The 22548-nt window shown below is 37.8% G+C and overlaps 1 protein-coding gene across 1 annotated transcript in view; it reads left to right on the top strand.

The window, feature by feature from the left end:
- The window catches only part of CEP126 (centrosomal protein 126), a gene marked incomplete at both ends in the record, with an annotated part of 112556 nt that extends 92302 nt beyond the window's left edge, over positions 1 to 20254 (top strand). The window contains 3 exon segments of the mRNA XM_081240665.1: positions 4628 to 4703; positions 6513 to 6722; positions 20205 to 20254. Of these exon segments, the coding sequence (XP_081096791.1) occupies positions 4628 to 4703; positions 6513 to 6722; positions 20205 to 20254 (336 nt within the window).
- Between the last annotated feature and the right edge of the window lie 2294 nt (positions 20255 to 22548).

Raw genomic sequence — 22548 nt, 5'->3', positions numbered from 1 at the left:
CTTTATCCATTCATCTGTTGATGGACACTTAGGTTGCTTCCATGTCCTGGCTGTTGTAAATAGAGCTGCAATGAACATTTTGGTACATGACTCTTTTTGAATTATGGTTTTCTCAGGGTATATGCCTAGTAGTGGGATTGCTGGGTCGTATGGTAGTTCTATTTTTAGTTTTCTAAGGAACCTCCATACTGTTCTCCATAGTGGCTGTATCAATTTACATTCCCACCAACAATGCAAGAGGGTTCCCTTTTCTCCACACCCGCTCCAGCATTTATTGCTTGTAGATTTTTTTTGGTTTTTTTTTGTTTTTGTTTTTGTTTTTGCAGTACGTGGGCCTCTCATTGTTGGGGCCTCTCCCGTTGCAGAGCACAGGCTCCGGACACGCAGGCTCAGTGGCCATGACTCACGGGCCTAGCCACTCCACAGCATGTGGGATCTTCCCAGACTGGGGCACAAACCCATGTCCCCTGCATCGGCAGGCGGACTCTAAAACACTGCACCACCAGGGGAGCCCATTTGTAGATTTTTTGATGATGGCCATTCTGACCAGCGTGAGATGATATCTCATTGCAGTTTTGATTTGCATTTCTCTAATGATTAATGATGTTGAGCATTCTTTCATGTGTTTGTTGGCAATCTGTATACCTTCTTTGGAGAAATGTCTATTTAGGTCTTCTGCCCATTTTTGGATAGGGTTGTTTGTTTTTTTGATATTGAGCTACATGAGCTGCTTGTAAATTTTGGAGATTAATACTTTGTCCATTGCTTCATTTACAAATATTTTCTCCCATTCTGAGGGTTGGCTTTTGGTCTTGTTTATGGTTTCCTTTGCTGTGAAAAAGCTTTTAAGTTTCATTAAGTCCCATTTGTTTATTTTTGTTTTTATTTCCATTTCTCTAGGAAGTGGGTCAAAAAGGATCTTGCTATGATTTATGTCATAGAGTGTTCTGCCTATGTTTTCCTCTAAGAGTTTGATAGTGTCTGGCCTTACATTAGGTCTCGAATCCATTTTGAGTTTATTTTTGTGTATGGTGTTAAGGAGTGTTCTAATCTCATACTTTTACATGTCCCTGTCCAGTTTTCCCAGCACCACTTATTGAAGAGGCTGTCTTTTCTCCACTGTATATTCTTGCTTCCTTTATCAAAGATAAGGTGAACATATGTGCATGGGTTTATCTCTGGGCTTTCTATCCTGTTCCATTGATCTATCTTTCTGGTTTTGTGCCAGTACCACACTATCTTGATTACTGTAGCTTTGTAGTATAGTCTGAAGTCAGGGAGCCTGATTCCTCCAGCTCCATTTTTCGTTCTCAAGATTGCTTTGGCTATTCGGGGTCTTTTGTGTTTCCATACAAATTATAAAATTTTTTGTTCTAATTCCGTGAAAAATGCCAGTGGTAGTTTGATAGGGATTGCATTGAATCTGTAGATTGTTTTGGGTAGTAGAGTCATTTTCACAATGTTGATTCTTCCAATCCAAGATCATGGTATATCTCTCCATCTATTTGTATCATCTTTAATTTCTTTCATCAGTGTCTTATAATTTTCTGCATACAGGTCTTTTGTCTCCTTAGGTAGGTTTATTCCTAGCTATTTTATTCTTTTTGTTGCAATGATAAATGGTAGTGTCTTCTTAGTTTCACTTTCAGATTTTTCATCATTAGTGTATAGGAATGCCAGAGATTTCTGTGCATTAATTTTGTATCCTGTTACTTTACCAAATTCATTGATTAACTCTAGTAGTTTTCTGGTAGCATCTTTAGGATTCTCTCTATATAGTATCATGTCATCTGCAAACAGTGACAGCTTTACTTCTTCTTTTCCAATTTGGATTCCTTTTATTTCTTTTTCTTCTCAAAGCCATTGTGAAACAGCCCAGACTCTATGCTAGGGGCTTACTGCACTGTACTAATATGCTATATTCTAGTTAGCCTAAGTGATCAGTTACTAATGCATATTTTAAACTAACTTTAGGAAATCACATTATTTTACTTGTTATTATTTATACTCAGCTCTGGGAATAAACTGGTTATTCACAACAGTTATTTAAATATACGTTAAAAATGAAAAAAAAAAGAAAAGTAAATTAGAACTATGGAAACAGGAAGCAATTATGCTTACCATGAAGACTAATATAGTTCCATGTGTTTAAATATCTTGTTGGTATCTAAGCTTCCTGGAAGACATGGCAAGAAGGAAAATAAGGTGTTGCATAGTTGTCAGGGGATATCAAAAATGATTTCATATGAGGTATACTGTATTAAAAGACATTTTCCATTGAGAATCCTCTATTGGGGACCTTGAAGTTCATAATAGATATATCCCTATTAACAGTCAACAACAAATAAATAAGGAATTTCATGTGCTGTTTCAAATAGAGATCTTCAATAAAGGTCAAAAGCATAATAATGCTGATTTAAAAATTAGTGGATGTAATTCTGTGAGAGCTAAGTAAATTTGACCTAAATATGACATTTTCTGGAGGTCTAGCAGATCCAAGGGTTAAATTTAAAATATTAAAAAATTGGGGACTTCCCTGTTGGTGCAGTGGTTCAGAATCTGCCTACCAATGCAGCAGACATGCGTTCGAGCCCTGGTCTGGGAAGATCCCACATGCTGCAGAGCAACTCAGCCCGTGTGCCACAACTACTGAGCCTGCGCTCTAGAGCCTGTGAGCCACAACTGCTGAGGCTGAGTGCTGCAACTACTGAAGCCCACACACCTAGATCCCATGCTGTGCAACAAGAGAAGCCACTGCAATGGGAAGCCCACTCACCGCAATGAAGAGAAGCCCCAGCTCGATGCAATTAAAGAAAGCCTGCATGCAGCAATGAAGACCCAATGCAGCCATAAATCAATCAATCAATCAATAAAATTTACAAATATTAAAAAATCTAGATGGATAAGTGAATAGCATTTCACTTGAACTTTCTACCTTAAATACCACTTCTGTTTTCTAATAGAACTTGAAATGGAGTGTTTTATGAAGAATTTATACTCCACATCAAAGGTTGAGGGTCCTATTATTTGTATACTGTAAAAACTACTGATTTTTATATAGATGATTATTGATATGAAGAATTATCAACAGTGATTTAATTTTATCAGCAAAACAAGTCATTTAGTTTTTTATTTATGTAAATATAGTTGTCTCATTACCAATATATTTTTACTGTTTAATAACAAACTTAATTACAAACATAACTTCCTGATTACAAATAGAATAATGCCTAAGTCCTTCCTTTTTAATTTCCATGTTGTCCACATCAAACATCTCAAAATCTACAAAGTGAACAAATTTTATCTTTATTTTTTCTTTATTTTTATTAATGTATATTAAATTTAAAAGTAATGTGTAGTTGTTATAACAAAAATTGAACAAATTAAATTTTAAATGCCATTATTAGTACCCTTTCTAAATTCATCTTTATTTTTCTGTGTCTTATTCTGTTCTTCTGTGTCTTGCTCCTTTGCATTCTATCTTGCTGTCTTTAGAGTCCATTTCTATTCTTTCCAGAAGCTTCACTTCCACTTTCACATAATACACATCTTCCACTCACACACCACTTATACATCTACCGAAGTCTTGTTAGCTTTAAAATAGGTCAGTGTTCCTGAATCAAAACAAAGCTTTGAAGTTTATTTTTTTTTCATCCTTGTTTTGTTTTGATATTTGGTTTTGGGTTGGGTTTGATTTTGTTTTTACTCAAGAGCTTAAACAAGCATTCAGTTACTATAGCACTGGCCCTGTCACTTTGTATTAGGAAATATATTTTATCAAAATGGATTTTTTCCCAGCCACTACTTCTACGTGGAGAGAATCTAAAAGAGGTCAGTGAAAGACAGATAAATCACAATTGCCACTTTGTGCCAGGGTCTCAGGCCAGGTTGTCTCAAGTCTATAATGGAGTTTAGGCAAGGCTATGAGAGCTATCGAAGCAGGGCTCTTGAAGAAACCTGCATCGGTTACTCCTCAAATTAGACTGAACAAAAGCTAGGTATAGTCATAGCCAGGTAATTTTATCTAAGAGAAACAGTCAGTTCTTAAGAGTGGAACAGAATGGGGGTAAAGAATCAAAGTAGACCATATCCAAGGAAGGAGAGTTGGTATCACTCATAGTATTGAATGGGAGTGCTAATTGCCCGTGCTCTGATATTTTTCATTTCCCAGTACTGTGCAACATCGAGGCAGCTATTTCTGTTTTAAGTTTTGTCACCTAAGACACTTACTTGTCCTTGGCATTAGCCATAATCAGAGGCTTTTGGCTACTATCGATAATTGTGACTTACCCTCACAAGGATAAACCAGCCTTAAGGTAATTTTTTACCTTTCCTTTAGTTAGCACTTATGATTGCCACCCAACTTACTTCCTTCTTTCAAATGTCCAAGACAATATTGCAATCTGAAAATTTACCAAAATCTACATAAAACGTTTTTCTAATCTTTAGGCATCATAGAAAGGTCTTATTCCTGTAATTCTTGATTTCTGCTCCAAAAAAAAGAAAATATATATTATATGAACAGAGGTAGCTGAAAATATAAACAGCAAGTAAAAGTCTGTTAAGTCAATATATCATTAATTTTAAATATGGAATTATATTCGGATTCAATATTCTATTTTTATAGAATTTTGGACAAAGTGTCCAGCTAAGTTCAAGTGAGCCAAAACAAACCACAAGGGCTACTTCGAATATTGAAGAATGTATGTTTTAGTTTAAATATTTTCCTCTTAGCTTTGTTCCCAATGATTTCTTTTTGTTGTTCTTATACATATTTTCCCAAGTACTTACATATCACATGACTGTTAAATGACCATTTGGGGACCTGAGTTCTCCTCACCCTGCACATTTAGATTGTTGCCAGTTTTTTATTTATTCTAAATAATAATGTACTGAACATCTATCTACATTGTTTTTTCAGACTTTTCAATTATTTCCATATTTAGATTCCCAGAATTAAAATTATAGTACTTGGTGTTAATTGGCACCCAATTAATATTTGTTGAATGAAACTCTGTATTAAATGAGTACTGGATCAAAGGAAATAAACATTGTTAGAGGTTTTTATACATATTCCTATAGTATTTTCCCAAAAAGTATTATTCAAAATTCTTCTGGGGTATATGCCAACTTGAGGTAGAGTCACTTCTTTTATTTACTTATAAGACAGACAAAGAAATGATATATTATTAGTTTTTATTATTATATCTTTTATTAATAATAGGCTTAATTGTTTATATTTTTTTCTTTCTTTTTTTTTTTTTTTGTGGTACGTGGGCCTCTCACTGTTGTGGCCTCTCCCGTTGCAGAGCACAGGCTCCAGACGCGCAGGCTCAGGGTCATGTCTCATGGGCCTTGCCACTCTGAGGCATGTGGGATCTTCCCGGACCGGGGCACGAACCCGTGTCCCCTGCATTGGCAGGTGGACTCTCAACCACTACACCACCAGGGAAGCTCTGTATATTTATTTTGATGAATTATTTCTTCATATTCTTTTTCCCTGTAAATATTGGAGTTTTAGTATTTTCTTAATCATTTCTGCAAACTCTAAATATCAAGGATTCTGATCCTTATGTTATTTACAAATGTTTTTACCACCTTAGTATGTGCATTTTGTTCCACTTATGTTTTATTTTTACATATAGAAGACTTACTTTACACTTTTTCATTCAATAAATAATTATTGAGAGCCAATTTCCTGCCTGCAACTAAATATTTTGGATATACAATAATTAACAAAACATACAAAAGTCTTGGCCTTCAGAATTTAAAATCTATTAGGGAAGTCTGACCTTAAATAAACATGGTTTTAGTCTTTTCTTAGTGATTTGTCCATTACTCAAAGAAATTTCCCAATGCAGAAAATTAGAAATGTTTCTTTTCCTCTAGATTATTTTAATGGTTTGATTCATTAAATTTAATGTCTTTGGAATTTGTTTAAATAGATCATGTGAAATGATACTCCAAATTGATCATTTTATAAACAACAAACTAATTTATTGAGTCATCTTTCCCTTCTCTCAAGTCTTTGATACTTTTTTGATCATATGTTCTTTTATTGAATTTGGTCAGTTTCTAGACTTTCAATTCTGTACAGTTGATCATCTAATTTTCTAAAATTTCCATAGGTTCCTTTTCTCTTACTCTTATTTATAACTCATCATAATCACTATTATAAAGACAATCTACTTCACCTTCTCCTTGAGCTACCAATGAATGAACAAAAGCAAAACAGAAATAATCTACATATACATAATGTATTTTTTCCTTAGTTCAGGTAACACTCTAGAAATTATTACTCACTGCCATCATTTTGAGTACTTTTTTTTTAATTAGAGATGGGAAAATTGTAGCTATAGAAATCCTGGTGAATAAAATGCAAAGTAACAAAAGATTTACTAGGTTTCTGTTTGTGAAATGAATACATACAGATATATGTCAGTTAAGTATGTATAAGGGCTAATCCCAAGACAAAAAGGGATCAAAGAATAGTTAATGTAAAGTTTCTATAGTTTCAGGCAGTACTTCTGAATTTTTGATGGCTGAAAATCTAGTGAAAGCTTCAGTGCCTGAGGATGAAATTCTAACTCTCATGAATAGCAAGCAGCTACAGAAATCAAATCTGACTTTAAATAAAACCCAGCAATTTAACATCTGTTCACTATCAGCTGAAGAACAAAAGATCCTACAGTCCCTTAATCATCTCAATGCAAGGTTACACTGTAAGTATGGAAGAACACCTTTTGTAAGAAATGTTGAATTTTATACTTAGACAACTTTAATTTAAAATTTAATTTAAAAATTGAAAATAAAAGTACAAAATGTATCCAGATTATCACCTACTTGAATCAAGTATATAACAAAAATTTATTTGAATATACCATACTATTTCAAGTATACTGTACTCATTTCATTTATGCTGATGCCAATTTCACTGGCAAGCTTAACAGTCTTTGGGGAATGTATGAATAGACTTCATTTCAGAAGTGTGACAGGCTATCTGTACTGACCATCCATCAAAAACAACCATAAATTCAGGATTAAGTACTTTAAAAATCTTAAATATAGCAATAAGCTAGTAAGAATATAAGAAATTCTTAAGACCAGGAAGTAAATATAAATAAGAACTTAGAATGATAAGGAGAGTGCTGCTGCTAGCTTTTCTCTTGAGAACATTTAACCCATAGGTGAAATTGAGCTTTGCTTTTCAAGGCCTCACAGAAAAATGGGAACAGAAGACAAAATCCATGGCCTACTTAAGATGAGTAGTCTCGTAGAAGATTTTCCCACCCTAAAGTTGGGCCTCCCAAAGAGCTACGTCTTTTTTTTTTTTTTTTTTTTTTGTGGTATGTGGGCCTCTCACTGTTGTGGCCTCTCCCGTTGCGGAGCACAGGCTCCGGACGCGCAGGCTCAGTGGCCATGGCTCACGGGCCCAGCTGCTCCGCGGCATGTGGGATCTTCCCAGACCGGGGCACGAACCCGTGTCCCCTGCATCGGCAGGTGGACTCTCAACCACTGCGCCACCAGGGAAGCCCAAGAGCTACGTCTTATACAGACTTACACTGCCAGAGAAACAGAGAGAGGGGTAAAAAGAAAAAAGAAGCTTACATAACTTAAGTTTCAGTATTAAGCAGATGAGGGGAGAAGACATGCAAGCTTTTTTCACCTCTCTGCATGTATGTCTCTGTAGGATGTAACTCTTTAAGAGGTTTTGTCAACAGCAGTCTCTTACTAAAGAAAATTCTAAAGAATGTATTTCAGCAAACCAAAAGTAATCTCAGATGGACAGTCTGAGAGGGTAACTTTGAACATTGTATAAAACAATAAATGTAATTTAAAAGTAGTATGTGGTTCAAAGAGAAAACAGAATTTAAATACCTATCAAAAATAATACGTAAGTTGGAAAACATAAGTGGTGTTAAAGTGTGCTAGGATTCTTGTATTATTAAGGAATTGAGTAAAGATATAGATGTTGATAAATGAAGCATGTCTATGGTAATTACTAATATCACAACTAAAGAGTCAGAAATAGAGTATACAAATGCCAGACTCCTAGAGAAATAAAGTGACATGCAAAAGAAAAAAATCAAATCAAACCAAATTAACACAAGAAGGGAGATAAAAATAATCATAGAAGAGATAGGACAAAAGGACAAATATAAATACTATACTATAAGATGGTGTATACAAATGTATATAGTAAATGTAAAAATATATGTGTATTTTCATATATACAGTATTAATATATAATGCATATATATAAATAAATGTGTATTTACTGTATATGTGTATATATTCACTTCTGCCTAAAATGTAGAAAATTGGAATATAGCAATCACACACTAAGAATAAGAAAAAGCAGAGAAACAACAAAAGTATAGGTTTTCTTAAACCCATTAGAGAGCTGAGGTTCCAGCACAACCAAGTAGGCTGACACCCAAGGAAAGACAGGAACTTCCAAGGAGAGACATGACATGACAATTGGCTCAACTGTGGCTGAATATGGGAGAAAAAAATGCCAGGTTCCATACAGCTGATATTAGGAATTATGCATACATTTTTAGAAAATTGCTCAAGGATAAATGTGAACTATTGTGAGAACATAAAACCCCCAGGAGCCTAGACACTCTTCTTGTTCACACCACTCACAGATTCTTCTTTATGAACCTACACTGTGTGTTCATGAGAAAAAGAGAGGGCAGAACAGGAAACCAGAGAAATCCTCTCTCAGTGGTGCAGGCTTGGAAAAGGGGAGCAGCCACCACTCTAGGAATGATATGAAGCCCCATTCAGAACCTTCTCTCCTACAGAATAAAGGTCATAAAGTACTGGGACAGAGGCAGCAAATTTCGTTGATTGCCCCCAGGGCACAAATGAAGACTTACTCCGGGTAGGGGAAAGGTAAAAGAAGTAAGCTTCTACTTCTGAAGAAGGGGCAAGAAAGAGGCATGGGCCCAGATTATTAGAGGTATCCTGCTATAGGAGGAGGGATGCAAAATTGTCTTGCGCAAAACCTGCCAAAGATACAAGGCAAAGTTGACTGCCATGTGAAGGAGAAGCAGGATGACTAAGAAGGCAGAGAGGACATGCCTAAGACAGCCTCGACCAGGACAAGAGAAAAATCCCCCAACTCCCCGACCACAAGGCCAGCAAGTACCAAAACACAAGCAATAGAAATCAGCTGGAGAAAGGCAAGGGCATAGAGAGAATCTAGTGGTATTGTGCAGACACACAGGAAGGCCAAAAGCTGAAAGTAAAACAGGAAAATTGAAGGAAAAAAACCTCCATGACTCCTGCAGAGCACAAAATAACATTAGAGGATTTTGAAACCATTGGTATACTGAAGGTAACCACAGCAACAATAAAACCCAAACCTAGCTCAATTCCTAAGTTGATTAACTACACACAGACACACACAGAGACACATATATACACACACACATACATACACATACATACACACATCAGTTGCCTAACAGAAAAGACATGCCCATTTCCAGGCACAAACACTATTTACCTCAGTATCCACTATTCTAAACAAGAAGTCCAACATTCAATCAAAACTTACAAGACACAAAGAAGCAAGGAAAAAAACTCTGTCAAGGGACAAAGCAATTAACAGATTGAGACAGGGAGATGACCCAGATGTTGGAACTATCAGATAGGTAATTTTAAATAACTATGGAAAACGTGGACAACATGGGAAAGAGTCTACAAACATGGACAGATACAGAAGTTCACCATACAAAAGACTCAAATAGAAATGTGAGAAATAAGAACACTGTAACAGAAATGAATAATGTATTCTATGGGCTTGTCAGATTCAACAGAGATGAGGAAAGAATCAATGAATTTGAGGATAGGTGAGAGAAATTTTCCAAACTGAAACACCAAGAGAAAAAAAAAAAAGGTTGAGAGAAAATACAAGAACAGAGGATCTAAGAGCTGTGGGACAATATAAATCAGTCTCACAAATATGTGATTGGGATTCCAAAGTGAGAAATTGCAGCCTTTTTTGCTGGGAGAAGGAGCTACTGATTGGGTTTAGGTAAAGCCTCTCTCACATGAGGTGAGAACATGTTCGTGGGTCCCAGGTAACTATGAAGAACTTCTGGGGTCATTTTGAGACTTCATATTGTAACAGTTGGATACCAAATAGAAAGAAATTAAATTGAACCCCTACCAAATAACATACATAAAAGTCAGTTACAAGGTGATTAAAGATTAAATGTGAAAGAAAATATATAAAGCTTTTAGGAGATACTATAAGAAAGTATTTTCTAGCCTCAGGGTAAGGAAGGATTTCTTAAGTAGAGTACAAGGATCAAAATCCATAGAGGAGAAAAATAATAAATTTCACTATATTAAAATTACAAACTTTTCTTCATATCAAAACATCATTAAAATAATGAGAAAACAGGCCACAAAATAAGAGAATATATTTATAATACATAGGAAAAAGACTCTTGTCCAAAATATATAAAGAACTCCTACAGGGGGAAAGGGAGAAGATGGCGGAAGAGTAAGACACAGAGATCATCTTCCTCCCCACAGATACATCAGAAATACATCTACACGTGGAACAGCTCCTACAGAACACCTACTGAACGCTGACAGAAGACCTCAGACCCCCCAAAAGGCAAGAAACTCCCCACGTACCTGGGTAGGGCAAAAGAAAAAAGAATAAACAGAGACAAAAGAATAGGGATGGGATCTGCTCCAGTGGGAGGGAGCCGTGAAGGAGGAAAGGTTTCCACACACTAGGAAGCCCCTTCGCGGGCGGAGACTAAGGGTGGCGGAGGGGGGAAGCTTCGGAGCCGCGGAGGAGAGCGCAGTAACAGGGGTGCAGAGGGCAAAGCGGAGAGATTCCCGCACAGAGGATCTGTGCCGAACGGCACTCACCAGCCCGAGAGGCTTGTCTGCTCACCCACTGGGGTGGGAAGGGTCTGGGAGCTGATGAGGCTCGGGCTTCAGTTGGATCACAGGGAGAGGACTGGGGTTGGCTGCGTGAACACAGCCTGAAAGGGTCGGTGCACCACAGCTAGCCGGGAGGGACTCCGGGAAAAACTCTGGAGCTGCCGAAGAGGCAAGAGACTTTTTCTTCCCTCTTTGTTTCCTGGTGCGCGAGGAGAGGGGATTAAGAGCACTGCTTAAAGGAGCTCCAGAGACGGGCGCGAGCGATGGCTAACAGCACGGACCCCAGAGACAGGCGTGAGACGCTAAGGCTGCTGCTACAGCCACCAAGATGCCTGTGTGCGAGCACAGGTCACTATCCACACCTCCCCGCCCAGGAGCCTGTGCAGACCACCACTGCCAGGGTCCCGTGATCCAGGGACAACTTCCCCAGGAGAACGCACGATGCACTTCAGGCTAGTGCAATGTCACGCCGGCCTCTGCCGCTGCAGGCTTGCCCTGCATCACTACCCCTCCCGGCCCCCGGCCTGAGTGAGCCAGAGCCCCTGATTCAGCTGCTCCTTTAACCCTGTCCTGTCCGAGAGAAGAACAGACGCCCTCAGGCGACCTACACGCAGAGGCGCGGCCACATCCAAAGCTGAACCCCGGAAGCTGTGCGAACAAAGAAGAGAAAGGGAAATTTCTCCCAGCAGCCTCAGGGGCAGTGGATTAAATCTCCACAATCAACTTGATGTAACCTGCATCGGTTGAACAACTGAATAGACAACGAATCATCCCAAATTGAGGAGGTGGACTTTGAGTGCAAGATATATTATTTTTTACCCTTTTCCTCATTTTGTGAGTGTATATGTGTATGCTTCTGTATAGCTTGGCTTTCACCATTTGTCCTAGGGTTCTGTCCGTCTGGGTTTTGTTTGTTTGTTTGTTTTGTTTGTTTGTTTTATTTTGTTGTGGTGGTGGTGGTGGTACATGGGCCTCTCACTGTTGAGGCCTCTCCCGTTGCGGAGCACAGGCTCCAGACACCCAGGCTCAGCGGCCATGGCTCACGGGCCCAGCCACTCTGTGGCATGTGGGATCTTCCCGGACCGGGGCATGAACCCGTGGCCCCTGCATCGGCAGGCAGACTCTAAAGCACTACGCCAACAGGGAAGCCCATTTTTTTTGTTTGTATTGTTTTTTACTTTTAAAAAAAAAATTTCTTATTTTTTATTTTAATAACTATTTTATTTTAGCTTACTTTATTTTATTTTATCCTCCTTCTTTCTTTATTTCTACTTTTTCTCCCTTTTATTCTGAGCCATGTGGATGAAAGGCTATTGGTGCTCCAGTCACTGCTGTGCCTCTGAGGTGGGAGAGCCAACTTCAGGACACTGGTCCACAAGAGACCTCCCAGTTCCATGTAATATCACATGGTGAAAATCTCCCAGAGATCTCCATCTCAACACCAGCACCCAGCTTCACTCAACAACCAGCAAGCTACAGTGCTGGACACCCTATGCCAAACAACTAGCAGGACAGGAACACAACCCCACCCATTAGCAGAGAGGCTGCCTAAAATCATAATAAGGCCACAGACACCCAAAAACACACCACCAGATGTGGACCTACCCACCAAAAAGACAAGATCCAGCCTCATACACCAGAAAACAGGCACTACTCCCCTCCACCAGGAAGCCTACACAACCCACTGACCAACTTTAGCAACTGGGGACAGACACCAAAAACAACCGGAACTACTAACCTGCCGCCTGCAAAAAGGAGACCCCAAACACAGGAAGATAAGCAAAATGAGAAGATAGAAAAACACAGAGTAGATGAAGGACCAAGATAAAAAAACCACCAGACCTAACAAATGAAGAGGAAATAGGCAGTCTGCCTGAAAAAGAATTCAGAATAATGATAGTAAAGATGATCCAAAATCTTGGAAATAGAATAGAGAAAATGCAAGAAACATTTAATAAGGAACTAGAAGAACTAAAGAGGAAACAAGCAATGATGAACAACAGAATAAATGAAATTAAAAATACTCTAGAAGAAATCAAAAGCAGAATAACTGAAGGAGAAGAAAGGATAAGTGACCTGGAAGATAAAACAGTGGAAATAACTACTGAAGAGCAGAATAAAGAAAAAAGAATGAAAAGAACTGAGGAGAGTCTCAGAGACCTCTGGGACAACATTAAATACACCAACATTCGAATTATAGGGGTCCCAGAAGAAGAAGAGAAAAAGAAACAGACTGAGAAAATATTTGAAGAGATTATAATTGAAAATTTCCCTAATATGGGAAAGGAAATAGTTAATGAAGTTCAGGAAGCACAGAGACTCCCATACAGGATAAACCCAAGGAGAAACATGCCAAGAAACATATTAATCAAACTGTCAAAAATTAAATACAAAGAAAACATATTTAAAGCAGCAAGGGAAAAACAACAAATAACACACAATGGAATCCCCATAAGGTTAACAGCTGATCTTTCAGCAGAAACTCTGCAAGCCAGAAGGGACTGGCAGGACATATTTAAAGTGATAAAGCAGAAAAACCTACAATCAAGATTACTCTACCCAGCAAGGATCTCATTCAGATTTGAAGGAGAAATTAAAACATTTACAGACAAGCAAAAGCTGAGAGGGTTCAGCACCACCAAACCAGCTTTACAACAAATGCTAAAGGAACTTCTCTAGGCAAGAAACACAACAGAAGGAAAAGACCAACAATAACGAACCAAAAACAATTAAGAAAATGGGAATAGGAACATACATATTGATAATTACCTTAAATGTAAATGGATTAAATGCTCCCACCAAAACACACAGACTGGCTGAATGGATACAGAAACAACACCCATATATATGCTGTCTACAAGAGACCCACTTCAGACCTAGGGACACATACAGACAGAAAGTAAGGGGATGGAAAAAGATATTCCATGCAAATGGAAATCAAAAGAAAGCTGGAGTAGCAATTCTCATATGAGACAAAATACACTTTAAAATAAAGACTATTACAAGAGACAAAGAAGGACACTACATAATGATCAAGGGATTGATCCAAGAAAAAGATATAACAATTGTAAATATTTTATGCACCCAACATAGGAGCACCTCAATACATAAGGCAAATACTAACAGCCATAAAAGGGGAAATCGACAGTAACACATTCATAATAGGGGACTTTAACACCCCACTTTCACCAATGGACAGATCATCCAAAATGGAAATAAATAAGGAAACACAAGCTTTAAATGATACATTAAACAAGATGGATTTAATTGATATTTATAGAACATTCCATCCAAAAACAACAGAATACACATTTTTCTCAAGTGTTCATGGAACATTCTCCAGGATAGATCATATCTTGGGTCACAAATCAAGCCTTGGTAAATTTAAGAAAATTGAAATTGTATCAAGTATCTTTTCTGACCACAACGCTATAAGACTAGATATCAACTACAGGAAAAGATCTGTAAAAAATACAAACACATGGAAACTAAACAATACACTACTTAATAACCAAGTGATCACTGAAGAAATCAAAGAGGAAATCAAAAAATACATAGAAACAGGGCTTCCCTGGTGGCGCAGTGGTTGAGAGTCTGCATGCCAATGCAGGGGACACGCGTTCATGCCCTGGTCTGGGAAGATCCCACATGCCGCAGAGCAGCTGGGCCTGTGAGCCATGGCCACTGAGCCTGCGAGTCCGGAGCCTGTGCTCTGCAATGGGAGAGGCCACAACAGTTGAGAGGCCCTCGTACCACAAAAAAAAAAAAAAAAAAAAGAAAAAAAAATCTAGAAACAAATGACAATGGAGACACGACGACCCAAAAGCTATGGGATGCTGCAAAAGCAGTTCTAAGAGGGAAGTTTATAGCAATACAATCCTACCTTAAGAAACAGGAAACATCTCAAATAAACAACCTAACCTTGCACCTAAAACAATTAGAGAAAGAAGAACAAAAAAACGCCAAAGTTAGCAGAAGGAAAGAAATCATAAAGATCAGATCAGAAATAAATGAAAAAGAAATGAAGGAAACGATAGCAAAGATCAATAAAACTAAAAGCTGGTTCCTTAAGAAGATAAACAAAATTGATAAACCGTTAGCCAGACTCATCAAGAAAAAAAGGGAGAAGACTCAAATCAATAGAGTTAGAAATGAAAAAGGAGAAGTAACAACTGACACTGCAGAAATACAAAAGATCATGAGAGATTACTACAAGCAACTCTATGCCAATAAAATGGATAACCTGGAAGAAATGAACAAATTCTTAGAAATGCACAGCATGCCAAGACTGAACCAGGAAGAAATAGAAAATATGAACAGACCAATCACAAGCACCGAAATTAAGACTGTGATTAAAAATCTTCCAAAAAACAAAAGCCCAGGACCAGATGGCTTCACAGGCAAATTCTATCAAACATTTAGAGAAGAGCTAACACTTATCCTTCTCAAACTCTTCCAAAATATAGCAGAGGGAGGAACACTCCTAAACTCATTCTACGAGGCCACCATCACCTTGATACCAAAACCAGACAACAATGTCACAAAGAAAGAAAACTACAGGCCAATATCACTGATGAACATAGATGCAAAAATCCTCAACAAACACTAGCACACAGAATCCAACAGCACATTAAAAGGATCATACACCATGATCAAGTGGAGTTTATTCCAGGAATGCAAGGATTCTTCCATATACGCAAATCAATCAATGTGATACACTATATTAACAAATTGAAGGAGAAAAACCATATGCTCCTCTCAATAGATGCAGAGAAAGCTTGTGACAAAATTCAACGCCCATTTATGATAAAAACCCTGCAGAAAGTAGGCATAGAGGGAACTTTCCTCAACATAATAAAGGCCTTATATGACACACCCACAACCAACATCATCCTCAATGGTGAAAAACTGAAACCGTTTCCACTATGATCAGGAACAAGACAAGGTTGCCCACTCTCACCACTCTTATTAAATATAGTTTTGGAAGTTTTAGCCACAGCAGTCAGAGAAGAAGAAGAAATAAAAGGAACCCAAATGGGAAAAGGAGAAGTAAAGCTGTCATTCTTTGCAGATGACATGATACTATACATAGAGAATCCTAAGGATGCCACCAGAAAACTACTAGAGCTAATCAATGAATTTGGTACAGTAATCAATGAATTTGGAAATTAATGCACAGAAATCTCTGGCATTCCTATACACTAATGATGAAAAATCTGAAAATGAGATTAAGAAAACACTCCCATTTACCATTGCAACAAAAAGAATAAAATATCTAAGAATAAACCTACCTAAGGAGACAAAAGACCTGTATGCAGAAAATTATAAGACACTTATGAAAGAAATTAAAGATGTTACAAATAGATGGAGAGATATACCATGTTCTTGGATTGGAAGAATCACCATTGTGAAAATGACTCTACTACCCAAAGCAATCTACAGATTCAATGCAATCCCTATCAAACTGCCACTGGCATTTTTCATAGAACTAGAACCAAAAATTTCACAATTTGTATGGAAACACAAAAGACCCTGAATAGCCAAAGCAATCTTGAGAACAAAAAATGGAGTGGGAGAGGGCTTCCCTGGTGGCACAGTGGTTGAGAGTCCGCCTGCCAATGCAGGGGACAAGGGTTCATGCCCCGGTCCGGGAAGATACCACATGCTGTGCAGTGGCTGGGCCCTTGAGCCATGGCCGCTGAGCCTGAGCGTCTGGAGCCTGTGCACTGTAACAGGAGAGGCCACAGCAGTGAGAGGCCTGTGTACTACAAAAAAAAAAAAAAAAAGGAGCTTGAGGGATCAGGCTCCCTGACTTCAGACTATACTACAAAGCTACAGTAATCAAGGCAGTATGGTACTGGCACAAAAACAGAAATATAGATCAATGAAACAGGATAGAAAGCCCAGAGATAAACCCACACACATATGGTCACCTTATCTTTGATAAAGGAGGCAAAAATATACAGTGGAGAAAAGACAGCCTCTTCAATAAGTGGTTCTGGGAAAACTGGACAGGTACATGTAAAAGTATGAGATTAGAACACTCCTGAACACCATACACAAAAATAAGCTCAAAATAGATTAAAGATGTAAATGTAAGGCCAGAAACTATCAAACTCTTAGAGGAAAACATAGGCAGAACACACTATGACATAAAACACAGCAAGATCCTTTTTGACCCATCTCCTAGAAAAATTGAAATAAGAATAAATGGAACCTAATGAAACTTAAAAGCTTTTTCACAGCAAAGGAAACCATAAACAAGACCAAAAGACAACCCTCAGAATGTGAGAAAATATTTGTAAATGAAGCAACGGACAAAGGATTAATCTCCAAAATTTACAAGCAGCTCATGCAGCTCAATAACAAAAAAACAAACAACCCAATCCAAAAATGGGCAGAAGACCTAAATAGACATTTCTCCAAAGAAGATATGCAGATTGCCAACAAACACATGAAAGAATGCTCAACATCATTAATCATTAGAGAAATGCAAATCAAAACTACACCAAGGTGTCACCTCACACCAGTCAGAATGGCCATCATCAAAAAATCTAGAAACAATAAATGCTGGAGAGGGTGTGGAGAAAAGGTAGCACTCTTACACTGCTGGTGGGAATGTAAATTGATACAGCCACTATGGAGAACAGTATGGAGGTTCCTTAAAATCTACAAATAGAACTACCATATGACCCAACAAACCCACTACTGGGCATATACCCTTAGAAAGCCATAATTCAAAAAGAGTCATGTACCAAAATGTTCATTGCAGCTGTATTTACAATAGCCAGGACATGGAATCAACCTAAGTGTCCATCATCCCATGAATAGATAAAGAAGATGTGGCACATATATACAATGGAATATTACTCAGCCATAAAGAGAAACGAAATGCAGTTATTTGTAGTGAGGTGGATGGACCTAGAGTCTGTCATACAGAGTGAAGTAAGTCAGAAGGAAAAACAAATACCATGTGCTAGCACATATATATGGAAGCTAAGAAAAAAAAAAAAAGATCATGAAGAACCTAGGGGTAAGACGGGAATAAAGACACAGACCTACTAGAGAATGGACTTGAGGATATGAGGAGGGGAAGGGTAAGCTGTGACAAAGTGAGAGAGTAGCATGGACATATATACACTACCAAATGTAAAATAGATAGCTAGTGGGAAGCAGCCGCATAGCACAGGGAGATCAGCTCCGTGCTTTTTGACCACCTAGAGGGGTGGAATAGGGAGGGTGGGAGGGAGACGCAAGAGGGAGGAGATATGGGAACATATGTATATGTATAACTGATTCACTTTGTTATAAAGCAGAAACTAACACACCATTGTAAAGCAATTATACTCCAATAAAGATGTTTTAAAAAAATAACTCTTACAAATCAATAAGGGAAAAGGCAACTTAGTAGAAAAATGTGGGTGGGTGGGCGGGGGAAGACTTGAACAGGAAGTTCACAAAAAAGGACATGAAAATGACAATAAACATTGATAGATATTCAACATTATTAGTAATGCAAAATAAAACAATGTGATATAGTTATATACACATCAGAAATACATGACTTTTTTTTTTTTTGGTCACCACGTGGTATGTGGGATCTTAGTTCTCCAACCAGGGATTGAACCCGTGTCTCCTGCAGTGGAAGCATGGAGTCTTAACCACTGGACTGCTAGGGAAGAAGTCCCAAGACATGACTTTAAAAACCTGGCAATGCTAAGGGTTGGCAAAGACGTACAGCTATTAGAGCTCTCTTATAATGCTGGTGGGAATGTAAACTGAGGCCATCTTTTAGGAAATTTTTTGCCACCACCTAATAAGTTGAACATGAACATACCCTACAATCCAGCAATTTTACTTCTAGATGCATACCTAGAGAAAACCCTGCACATGTGTATCAGGAGACATGTATAAGTATATAGAGATCATCATTGTTACAAAATCCAAAAATTAAAAATATGTAAATGCAGTATATTCATGTGCTGGAATACTAATCAGCAAGGAAAATGAATAAACTACAGCTACACACAACATCATGGATGAATCCAAATAACATATAATTTTGAGCAAAATAAGACAAATCACAGGAGAATAAAGACAGTACAATACAATTTATGGAAAATCAGAAACATGCAAAACTAAACAATGTTGTTTGGGGAATATACACATATGTATTAAACCTATAAAGACACAAAGTCAGTTTAGAGCGTTACCTCTGTGGAGAAGGAAAGGGAGTACAATCCACAGGGCAGTGTTGAGGTAGGGAGCTCCAGGATGACTCCGAAGTGGTGATAATGTTCCAATGTCTTAGCCTAGGTGGTTACACAAGACATTAGCTTTATTATTTCTAATTAAAATATGCATATATGTTTTATATACACTGTTAATTTCAAAATTAAAATGTTTAAATAATATATTAATAAAAGGCAGGGTGCTAAAACACAAAGCAATACAGAACTAAAGCTATAAGTTTGAGATGTAAAATTATGAAGATAAAGAGTAAAAACCTCGGGCTTCCCTGGTGGCGCAGTGGTTGAGAGTCCGCCTGCCGATGCAGGGGACACGGGTTCGTGCCCCGGTCCAGGAAGATCCCACATGCCGCGGAGCGGATGGGCCCGTGAGCCATAGCCGCTGAGCCTGCGCATCCGGAGCCTGTGCTCTGCAACGGGAGAGGCCACAACAGTGAGAAGCCCGCATACCGCAACAACAAAAAAAAGAAGAGTAAAAACCTCAAGTCAGTTTTTTTGGAGGGTTCTTTTTTCCATTAGATGTTTCCACATATCTTAAATGCTTCATGTAAAAGATTCTGCCTGAATTTTTTTTCTTTTGCCCAGACCCTTGCTATTATATGGACAAAAGCCAAAACCCAAAAAGGCAAGAGCTGATCAAATTACTAAACTTTTTCGTGCCTCAGTAACTAAATAAACATCTCTTCCTTTTCCTGAGATGCTCCAAGAATGAAATTCACTTTTGGTTTAAAAAGAAGAAAGAAAAAATTTAAAGAAAAAATAACCTAGCATTTGAACAAAGATCGGTTTAGCATAGTCAAAGTACTAGGAATGCCTTTTTAGCAACTAAATTTTATGTAATTGTTTTTAATCAAATTAACTCTATCTCCTCACCTAATATAAGTATAAAGACTGTTTCTGGGGACAATAGGAAAAAAAGTCTCTTACTCGATTTTGAATATTTTGACATATCAGAATTTAATGTTTGATTCTTTAGTCATTCTTCTCTTTCAATATACATAACTAAATTATTTGTATATAATGGCATAATTATTTCAGATGTACAAGAAACCATTTGCAAAAATCCATCCATCAAAAAAGTACTTTAGGGCTTCCCTGGTGGCTCAGTGGTTGAGAGTCCGCCTACCGATGCAGGGGACACGGGTTCGTGCCCTGGTCCGGGAAGATCCCACATGCCATGGAGCAGCTAGTCCCGTGAGCCATGGCCGCTGAGCCTGCGCATCCAGAGCCTGTGCTCGGCAACGGGAGAGGCCACAACAGTGAGAGGCCCGCGTACCACCAAAAAAAGAAAAAAAGTACTTTACAGGGCTTCCCTGGTGGTGCAGTGGTTAAGAATCCACCTGCCAATGCAGGGGACCTGGGTTCGAGCCCTGGTCCGGGAAGATCCCACATGCCACGGAGCAACTAGGCCCATGCGCCAAAACTACTGAGCCTGCACTCTAGAGCCTGTGAGCCACAACTACTGAGCCCACGTGTCACAACTACTGAAACCTGTGTGCTTAGAGCCCATGCTCCACAAGAGAAGCCACCGCAATGAGAAGCCCGCGCACTGCAACAAAGAGTAGAAGCCAGCACACAGTAATGAAGACCCAATGAAGCCAAAAATAAATAAATTTATTTTAAAAAAAAGTACTTTACAAATAATACCACTTTTGGTAAGTATTTTCAGAGCTTTTTTTTTTCTTGTTTTAGGAAATTTCATGAGTTTATATGTAAGAATCCTGTATTGATATTAATTTTTCTTGAGATTGACTTTTAGGGAGTTTTTCTCCCCAATCAACTTTCAATTATAAGATGTTTTATTAGAATCAAGCAAAATAGCCTCTCATTTAAAAATCATAATATAAAGATTTCTACATTGAGAGTATTTCATCAGTCGTGGGAACAGAAACAAGCATCAGTGCACTACTCTTCAAATAATTTTAGATATGTAGCCTAATTAGAAGATTGTTAAGGAGTTTACGTTGATAATGAGCGTACCCTTGCTCATATCCGTTCCATGTCTTCAGATTTCAAAACTGGACATTACTAGTTTGAATTTTTTTTTTTTTAAGTTTTGCCTTGACTCTGGATTCTTGCAGAGATACACATATAAATGAAAAACAGTCATTGCATTCAGGAATTTTCAGTCCAACAGGGATAAAGACAAAAAGGCATAGTATAAACAAATAGCTGTAATGTAAGGTAAGATAAGACTATGTGATGCACAATCTTAGGAAATCACAAAAGGAAAAAATCATATCTGGCCAGATGTGATCAGGAGACATTCAGGTCTATGGAAAGGGCACCCTCAAATTAAGATATTATCTGTACTCTCACAATCCTCAATTTAAATGTTCAACAAAGAAATGTTATTTTAGAGAATTAATTGGATGCTTGTTCAATTGGTTTTCATCATGTGCCCTCAGTTATGAAATCTTGACAGGAGAAAGTAAGTTTATGCAAATACACTTCATTTCTTGTTATTTGGTTTTACATAAATAAAGTTATACATGTCTTACTTATGTTTCATATTTCTGCTATGCTCTGGGTATAGTAGTGAATAATAGTAAGGAAGAAAGAAGCTGTCCCTGCTCTCATGCAGTTTATTATTTACCTCTGAGCACATGTTTCTTAGAAGTGACCTTTTCGGTGTGGCATTTTTAATGCTATGATTTTTAGATGGAACTTTTGGCAAAGGTCACTTCGATTCCTGATGTATTTTTTCATGGTTACTTTTTACATCCTAGTTGTGTTTTTTGCTCAATTTTTCATCTCCACCAATTCAGCAATTTAAGTAATTTTTGCAGTGTTAATTTTTCTGGGTCTGATTTTTGATTGTGACAGTTTTTTGTCATTTATGATATTTATGATTCTTACTTCACTTAAGTGAGATAATACCTACAGTGACTGAGATCACTCTTCTATACACTTCAACTTAATTTGAAAACAGTTTACTAAATGCAAATGACTGAGCATGAATTGTATTTACTACTCAACAGGAAAAGTTACCTACTCAGCAAATTACTGTCTTGTGCACATTGGTGCACTGTGTCATGTTGCTAGAGTATCTACTAACTGAAAAGTTAATGGTGTGGATTAGGGTCTGGTAGGATTGAAATCATTTTTATCTCATATCTTTTTCATTCTTTTTGACAGGTGGTAACCATTTAGCTTTCTTAGTCTCTTTATCTCCAACATGTTACTCTTCCATATTTTAACATCACTAACATAGGTCAGGAATCTTCTTTTTTTTCAGGGAAAATGGTATAAATTCACAGAATTATTAACTCCCTGTTTAAGTAGCTGGCATCAGAATTACTTCATACCCCTCCTCCATCAATACTGTTTCATTTGCCATATTCTGCACAGGGATTTGAACATTTTATTCTTGTTTGCCCTT

This window comes from Mesoplodon bidens (genome assembly GCF_964165515.1).
Source record: "Mesoplodon bidens genome assembly, chromosome: 7".
In the NCBI taxonomy this organism is placed as follows: domain Eukaryota; kingdom Metazoa; phylum Chordata; class Mammalia; order Artiodactyla; family Ziphiidae; genus Mesoplodon; species Mesoplodon bidens.
This window is presented reverse-complemented; position numbering and strand designations above follow the sequence as displayed.